The sequence below is a fragment of the Gigantopelta aegis genome, chromosome 12 (genome assembly GCF_016097555.1).
Source record: "Gigantopelta aegis isolate Gae_Host chromosome 12, Gae_host_genome, whole genome shotgun sequence".
NCBI lineage: Eukaryota > Metazoa > Mollusca > Gastropoda > Neomphalida > Peltospiridae > Gigantopelta > Gigantopelta aegis.
Window position 1 is genome coordinate 4,378,936 of NC_054710.1, and position 9,521 is coordinate 4,388,456.

Genomic DNA, 9,521 nt, shown 5'->3' on the forward strand with positions numbered 1-9,521 from the left:
TCTCTCTCTCTCTCTCTCTCTCTCTCTCTCTCTCTCTCTCACTCTCTGCTTCTGTCACTCTGCCACCCCTTTATCTGTCTCGCTCTTTAATTTGTCTCTCTCTCTCTCTCTCTCTCTCTCTCTCTCTCTCTCTCTCTCTCTCTCTCTCTCTATATATATATATATATAATATATATATATATCTATATTCTGCTCTCTCTCCTGTCTGTCCCTCTGTCTCTGTCACTGTCTGTTTCTCTCTCCCCCCTCCTTCCCCCTCTATCTATCTCTCTGTCTGTCTGTCTGTCTGTTTCTCTCTCTCTCTCTCTCTCTCTCTCTCTCTCTCTCTCTCTCTCTCTCTCTCTCTCTCTCTCTCTCTCATTACTTGTCATTATCTTTCTTAGACACAAAGCAGCCGCATATCAATTCCCTGGTGCGTTTGCGTTCAGGGCATATACACCCAACTGCGTTCTGGCTGACCTATTGCGTTTGCAGACTTACACATCACATGCATCCAGTCTAGACGCTCTCATTGGAATTAATATTCTATTTTATTTTATCGTTTTTTTTTTAGCCGGACCGCATACACTCGCTGCATTCAGTCTCTATGAGCATTTTCACTCTCACTTGAAATATTTCGTTCCAATCAGTGCTCCACAACTGGTGTAACAATGGCCGTGGTATCATGTCTCTGGGATGGTGCATATACAAGATCCCTTGCTGCTAATAGAAACTAGTAGGCCATGAAGTGGCGACAGTGGATTTCATCTCTGTATATCTGTGTTGTCCTTAACCATATGTCTGACGCCATATCACCGTAAATAAAACGCGTTGAGTGCGTCGTTAAATAAAACATTCCTTCCTTTTCAGTGGAAATAGTGTATTTTAACTGTTTTAACCTCACCGCGTAGCATCCTGATTTTGCAACCATGGTAACATATTTTCAAATAACAAAACTTTCACAACAATATATATATATATATATATATATATATATATCAATACCAATCTCTGTATGTACTTGTTTTTGTTGGTCTAATGATTGTAGTAGCTCAGATTTTGTTTTACTTCCTAATATATATATATATATATATATATATACGAAATTATTTGGGAGGTAAAATCCAGTTATGGCTACTACAAACTTTAGGAAAACAACAAACACCTTGTTAATACGGACACTAAAATACAAAAGAAGAAAATGTATACTTTAGATGTAATTTTATAAGTAATAGTCGAAATATCTTACAATAGCTGAAAACTCAGAACAGGCCCTTTAGTTATTGATGAAACATGGGGTCTTAACACCTACCTGTTTTGATGACGTACACGACAACCCAACATGGCGGCGCGCACACGGTCCCAGCTCGGAATCCTCATGTGACGTCACGGTATCGTTCAGACACGCCCACAGATGTCCCGACAGCTTCCGGAGAGTGTTTCCGGAGAAGACAACTCCCGGTCCGCCCATGCAATACGGACGATTCGTCTCCAGTCCCAGCCGACCGACCTCGTCCGGGGTGCCGGTCCCCGGATGTCCCATGTAGACGTCGTCGGAGCTGTTGATGGAGCCGAAGAAGGTTTCCAGTAGGTCGGTCTGGACGTAGATGTCGTCGTCACTCGTAGTAGTTGCCGTGGTTCTGTTGCATGTGCTTCAACACCGCGAAGGGTAGCCAACATCGGCGACGTCGCTCAGCTCGATCACGGGGAGAGGGGACGCAACTCTGTCTCCAGTTCCCACGAAAAACACCAGTCTCCCCGGCACGTGCTGTCCCCACGTGTCGAAAATAGCCTTGGCTTTCGTTTCCAGATTCTTTCTCGTTGTCATGACGCCCACAAATAGCAGCTTCTTATTGGTCGTTTCTGAATGGAGGCCGCGAAGGCGACCAATCATGTCGTGTGGCTGGTGGTGGTGTCTGGAGTAAGCTAATTTGCATGCGAGGGCGTGGTGTTTCCATAGGAACAACATGAGGGTTTGAGTTGTGATGAAACCCGTGACAAAGCCGACTAAGACACTCAGGATTAAATCTCTAAACATGGTCTCTATTCGTCGACGTCTTCTCATAACTCCAACACACTGAAACAACAATGAATGGATGGATGGATGGATGAGTGAATGGATGAATGAATGGATGAATGGATGAATGAATGGATGGATGGATGGATGGATGGATCCATGAATGGATGAATGGTTGGACGGGTGGATGGATGATTGAATGGCTGAATGGATGGATGGATGAATGAAGGAATGAATATATAAATGAATGAATGAATGAATGCATGGATGGATCGATGAAGGAATGAATGGATAAATGGATGCATGGACGCATTGATGCATGGATGGGTGGATGGATTGATGAATGAATGAATGGATGGATGGATGGATGGATGGATGGGTGAATAAATGGATGAATGAATGCATGATAGATGGATGGATGCATGAATGAATGAATGAATGAATGGATGCATGGATGGATGAATGAACGAACAAATACGTCGGTTAATGGGTATCAAACTAAGGTAACATGCGTATAATGAAGTGACAATACAAATAAATGCAAAACAAATTCAAACGTTTAATTAAAGCACAGTGTAAAGAACTGCATATGTCAGATTAAAATGGACAATACAATCCAGTGTATTTGAGAAACGTAAACTCAAGTTCAGGATGGAAGCGACATGGTTTCATTACATTTATCCTACCAAATATATATTTGTCTCGTCTGCTTAAGATGACTGCACTCCAAAAAACACCTACATTGCTCACACCGATGTGCAGGATCCATCTTGAAGATATATAAAACAAGAACTGAGTGGTTGTTTAGAGTCATCCCGGCAGTGTTGATTCTCCAGCTATTTGTATTAGGCAAACCAAAACAGCAGCAGCAACAACGACAACAACAACGACAAAAACAACGAAAAACCACAATAAAATTACTACTTCTACATTTAGACATTGCTGAAGACAACCAGACTGGAGGGTGGGACGTACAATTCACAATCAGTATTTACAATATTTTGATAATTCGTTATTAGGACTACCCCACTATTAACACACATTTTTTAATCAATCCCGCCGACCGTCGCAATAGCAAAGATTTACTGTATTAATAAAATTGTTGTTATTATTATTATTATTATTATTACTATTACTATTATTATTATTATTATTATTATTATTATTATTATTATTATTATAGATATCATATCATATCACATCATATATCACATCACATCACATCACATCATTATGACCAATTACTCACATGCAAAATAAAGTTTGGCCAGTTGGCCGTGATACTCTGTTCCAGCAAGTGCACCACGACTGTACTATCAAAGGTCATGGTATGTGCTATCATGTCTGTAGCATGGTGAATATAAAAGATTCCTCTCTAAAACTATACGTCAAAATTACCAAATGTTTAACATCCAATAGCCGATGACTAATAAATAAACATGTTCTAGTGGTATCGTTAAACAAAACAAACTTTAACATTCTAGTATGATGACCATGCTAAATTAATTCCAGGGCATTGGACACTATGACTAGGGCATTGCACAAAGTAGCAGTCAGTCAGTCAGTCAGTCAGACACACACACACACACACACACACACACACACACACACACACACACACACACACACACACACACACACACACACATACACACACACACACACACACACACACACACACACACACACACACACACACCACACACACACACACACACACACACATACACACACACACACACATACACACCCACACACACATACCACACACACACACACACACACACACACACACATACACACACACACATACACACCCAGACACACATACACACACACACACACACACATACACACACACATACACACACACACACACACACATACACGCACATAAAGACACACACGCACACAGACAGACACACACATACACACCCATACACACATACACACACACACAGACACACACGCATATACACACACATATACACACATACACACGCATATATAGACACGTACACAGGCATACACGCACATACGTACAGTCACACAGACACACACACACATACACACACATACAAACACACGGACACACATACAAACACACGGACACACGCACAGACACACACACACAGATAGGCATACAACCATTTACGCGAATACTAAGTCTGAAATACAGACAGACAGGCATACGCAGACATACACACAGACAGACACAGATAGACAGAGAGAATTACGCATATAGACCGACACACAGACAGACAGACACAGACAGACATACAGAAAGTTATTTTATGCACATATAACCACATTCACTGCATTGAAAACAAGTTTATTTTGTTTAACGACACCACTAGACTACGTTGATTTATTAATCATTGGCTATTTCATGTCAAACATTTGATAATTTAATAACTTTGACATATAGTCTAAGAGAGGAAACCCGCTACTTTGTTCCATTAGTATCAATGTATCTTTCATATGCACCATCCCACTGCCTTTGATATTCCAATCATGGTGCACTGGCTACAGCGTGAAATAAGCTCCCTGACGGGGATAGATCCTAGAGCGGCGATAGCGATCCTACTGGGCTACATCTTGTCCCGAGAGACGGATTAGCATGCACAGACAAGCATGAAAACGCTTTGACCGACAGACATGGGCTACATCTTGTCAGACCGACAGAAGAGACGGACAGATAGACAGCGACAGACATAAAACAGACAGATAGACAGACCGACAGACATGAAAACAGACAGATAGACAGACATAGATAAACAGACAGACAGATATATATATATTATATATATATATATATATATATATATATATATATATATATATATATATATATATATATATATATATAAACAGACAGATAGACAGACAGCTATTTTATTCCAATACAAGTTACAACCACATCCACTGCATTTAATAAAACAAAATTGCTTTTCAAAGCAATCTAATTAAAATTAGCTCCACTATTACATGTAATTCACATGAAACATATCGTATACCCTCAGGATAATTCAGAATGTTTTCAAATTATTTTTAAATCACTGGCAGGATTCTGCAAGTAAGGTTTTGATTGGTGGACATGAGCTCCAACTGGCTGGTGTTAGATCCACATGTAATAGTGGAGCTAATTTTAATTAGATTGTTTTCAAAGCGCAGTCCTTTTATTGTGTGTGCAATAATAAAACACTATTACAATTATCTGTAATGTATGTTTAATATTTAAAGCATGTTGTGTTTGTACTGGAGTGAATTCATGTCAGTATATAACCTATATCTTGCACCAGTGGGTTTTGTTCTTCCACAGGTATCAGTGAGACAAGGTCAAACACACATGCGAGGTGTAGACAGCCTGTATTGCATTTGTTTTTATCGTTGTAAGCACGTGGATATGGTCTACAGATGTGAGCAAAAGAGTGCGACACAAACCAACACAGGCATCTGTTGATATAGGTTATAACAACTCACAAAAAAAATTTCTGTAGTAGAATCACATGACATAAAAACAGGAAAAACCTAACAAACAACAAACAAACAACAACAACAAAATAACATGAGAGCGCTTGACCACTGTGCTTCACGATTGATAAATCCATGGGAAGTTGTATTATAATGTATTTGTCGCTGCTTTTTCCACAGGAGTAGCCTTCGGGGCCGGATCCAGCGACTAAGCGGGGTGACCGCCTTCGGTCTTGATAGCGGAAGCGTGTTTCCGCCCTTCGTCTCAATCGATGACCTGTTAGGGGTCATTCACAATTGTCAACACTGACATAAGCGCGAACAACGTACACTGGGGGGGGGGGGGGGGGGGAGGTTTTAATGGCCGCTGTACGCTTTTAGAAATATAAATAAATGTCGATTTAATACTGTCCGCGAAACCTGACCTTTTTTCTCTTTTTTCCTAAGGGGGCGGTACGTAGCCCAGTGGTAAAGCACTACAAACACTACAAAAACAGCAACTGTAGAATTTGGTTTTATAATTTGTATATCCTGTGTATATAAATAAACACTATAGAGACAGACAGTACTTCGTTGGTGTACGTAGCCCAGTGGTAAAGCGCTCGATTGGTGCCCGGTCGCTTTGGGATCGACCCCCGTCAGTGGGCCCTTTGGGCTATTTCTCGCTCCAGCCAGTGGCACCACGACTGATATATCAAAGGCAGTGGTATGTGCTATCCTGTATATGGGACGGTGCATGTAAAATGGAGTGGCAACAGTGGATTTCCCCCTCAATATCGGCGTGGTCCTTAACCATATGTCTGACGCCATATAACCGTAAATAAAATGTGTTGAGTGCGTCGTTAAATAATGTGTTTACGGTTTTCTGTGGATCTAATAGAATTGCCAATAAAAGATGCTAACAAAAATCAACATTTTATTTTGTACACTTAGTGTGTGTGTGTGTGTGTGTGTGTGTGTGTGTGTGTGTGTGTGTGTGTGTGTGTGTGCGTGTGTTGGGGGGGGGGGGGTCACTTTTGATAATGTTGATAATTGTTAATGGCCTCTTAGTCCAACGAATCGTCGACACATTTTGAACTGCAGCTATTAGGATCAGGAGCACGTCCAAGGGTAGGGTTTCGAGGTCAAAACGCCTCTCTGTTCAAGCAACGGGGTTTTTTGTGGGGTTTTTTCATAACTCGACCTACATATAGACTTCTTTCGCCACAGTCTAGACCCCCAATCCCCCACCTGCTGCTCAAGCATATTTTCTTTTTAAAATATTTTTTGGACTCGACCCCCTTATAGTCCCCCCCCCCCCCCCCTCTCGCTACTGTCTAGATCCCCCACTTCTACTCAGTCTTGTACACACACATGCACGCACGCACACATGCAAACACGTACGTACACAAACGCACTCGCACACTTACACACACACTCACATACACACACACGCACACGCACGCACGCGCACATACACACACACATACACATACACACATATATATACATACACACATACATACATACATACATACTGTGACGGTACATGCTCTTAATTTTTTTTTTTCGCCTGTGGCGATATTAATTGTTTTAGAAGGCCAGATGGGCAACTTGTTACGTAATACTTCTGCGCGACGGTCCTCGATCGGTACGCCTAATACACACCCAGAGCAGGTGTGGAGGCCATGTGGCTAGTAGTTACGTAATATCTCCGGTAGTGCTGTTTATGGCCAGGGGATTGTTCGCGGTTGGCGACAGCCAGTCTGGCGATCTAAGAGACAGATATGCCGCCTTGGTCGCTGTGGGAATTCAGATGATACGTGAGGTACCGACTTGTACCCCCAGGCGATTTTTCTGATTTTATAATAAATAGCTAGGATTTAGAGATATCGGAGAGAAGCAAAAAGGACAGAACGATAGGAAGGTATCCCGGGGGAACGTTAGTCCAGTTGGACTTTGGTAAATATTGTATTTCTGCTCTGTTGTATAACCTTGATGTGATTGATGTGACTTTTAAATATTTTAATACTGTATTATACCAATATTCTTTAGACAGTGTCTTCGGTCATCTGACGAAGTAAATCGTAGACTTTTTGTTCTAACATTATACGAGTATTTGGTAATATAAAGCTTAGCCAGTCATCCTAGAAGACCTAGGTAAACTGTAGGTTATTGTCTTTATTGTGATAGGTACCAGTATTAATTCTGTGTTACAAGGTTACTGAATGAGTAGTTAGGGTTAATTAAAAATTAACCAGTTAGGAATAGAGCTGTACTTCCTTTATTAATTAAGTTCCCCTGGAAGCGTTTCTCAATTATTACACGTGTGGGTGTTGTGTCACGGTGCAGTGATTAGCATATTGTGTAAACTAGACACCTAGAGATTAACTAATTAAGTGATTAGTTCTGGGTTGTTATTATTGTTGTTATTAATTAACTACTGCGGCTGTACATTTGTCAGCGTAGGTTAATACAGATTCCAAAGTGTATTGTGTTTTTGTTATGTTTTCTAGTGAACTAAACGTGCTATAATAATATATGCTTTATATAAGATCTTATCTCTGATCATACCTAGACGAGCCAAAGCGGTTTTGTACTGCCCGTTACAGAGAGATCTAATAGATATACAGTTAGGAGAGAGATTTTGACAATCGTGTTTTATTCAGTTACGGGTATTATAGAATCCCCGTGACACACACATACATACATACATACATACATACATACATACATACATACAAACTACACTACACAGGCGCCTGAACCATATAAATAGTGATAGCAAATACTGGCTACATGTACATAAAACAAAATAGCATTCACCGCACCACGAAGCTAACCTCATTACTGACATTCAATCCCACAGTTTATCTCCGTATTGTACACATTGCACCTTATTCCATTCATGAATCAGTGTGCTCTAGTGATGTTGTTAAACAATTCATATGCCTTAGAGAGAGAGAGAGAGAGAGAGAGAGAGAGAGAGAGAGAGAGAGAGAGAGAGAGAGAGAGAGAGAGAGAGAGAGAGAGAGAGAGAGAGAGAGAGAGAGAGAGAGAGAGAAAGTCCCCTCCCACCCCCGCATCTCTCTTCCTACATACGTCTATCAGTATCTTACTAATATCTAAAGATGTTTGTTATGTTATGGAAGTCGAACAAAACAGCAATACTTACCAAATTCTGTCACAGAGTACTGTTATTTTCTTTGTTCTTGTTGTTAGGTCACATGAGTCGCGAAACAACTTGTTGTAAAATCTCGAAATACAGCCACGCCCACCATGCCAGTACTATAAGTTTTATATGTGGTAGCAGCACATTTCACTCCATCGTATATGTTTATTTATACACTCCAAGCGTTGTGTTCTATTTTTATATTCCTCTCCGACAATGCATCTATTCTATATTACAGGAAGCAAAAATAAAAGCTTCAGATGATTAACACTGGCGGGGTGTGGGGTGTGGGGTGGGGTGGGGGTCAACTTCGGCCTCTCTGAGTGTGTGTGTGTTTGTGTGTGTGTGGTTGTGTGTATATGTGTAATTGTGTATGCGTGTGTCTGTGTGAGTATGTGTATGTGCGTGTGTGCGCGTGCTCGTCTGTTTGAGTGTGTGTGTGTGCGTGTGTGTATGTGGGAATGTATGTGTATGTGCATGTGTGTATATATAGGTCTCTCTCTCTCTCTCTCTCTCTCTCTCTCTCTCTCTCTCTCTCTCTCTCTCTCTCTCTCTCTCTCTCTATCTATCTATACCTCTCTCCTTCTCTATCTCTCTCTCTCCTTCTCTATCTCTCTCTCTATCTCTCTCTCTCTCTCTCTCTCTCTCTCTCTCTCTCTCTCTCTCTCTCTCTCTCTCTCTCTCTCTCTCTCTCTCTCTCTCTCTCTCTCTCTCTCTCTCTCTCTCTCTCTCTCTCTCTCTCTCTCTCTCTCTCTCTCGCTCTTTGTGTGTGTGCATTTTGGTGTGTGTAGTTTTGTGTGTGTGTGTGTGTGTGCAAGTGCGTGTGTGTGTATGTGTGTTTGCGTGTGTGTGTTGTGTGTGTGGATGGAGTGACAGATGGATATATGTTCCTGTGAATGG

At 41.2% G+C, this 9,521-nt stretch overlaps 1 protein-coding gene across 1 annotated transcript; it reads right to left on the reverse strand.

Moving 5' to 3' along the window:
- Window positions 1-1,633: 1,633 nt before the first annotated feature.
- Window positions 1,634-2,862, reverse strand: LOC121386586 (chondroitin sulfate synthase 1-like). Its single transcript, XM_041517536.1, has 2 exons — window positions 2,738-2,862; window positions 1,634-2,056 (listed from the first exon to the last, which is right to left on the reverse strand). Exon 2 carries the CDS (start codon window positions 2,042-2,044, stop codon window positions 1,634-1,636), a length of 411 nt encoding a protein of 136 aa, XP_041373470.1. The 5' UTR covers window positions 2,045-2,056; window positions 2,738-2,862.
- Between the last annotated feature and the right edge of the window lie 6,659 nt (window positions 2,863-9,521).

Bases quoted from the DNA above. Each gene is read 5' to 3' on its own strand.
- LOC121386586 (XM_041517536.1), bottom strand. From the start codon at position 2,044: ATGAGAAGACGTCGACGAATAGAGACCATGTTTAGAGATTTAATCCTG.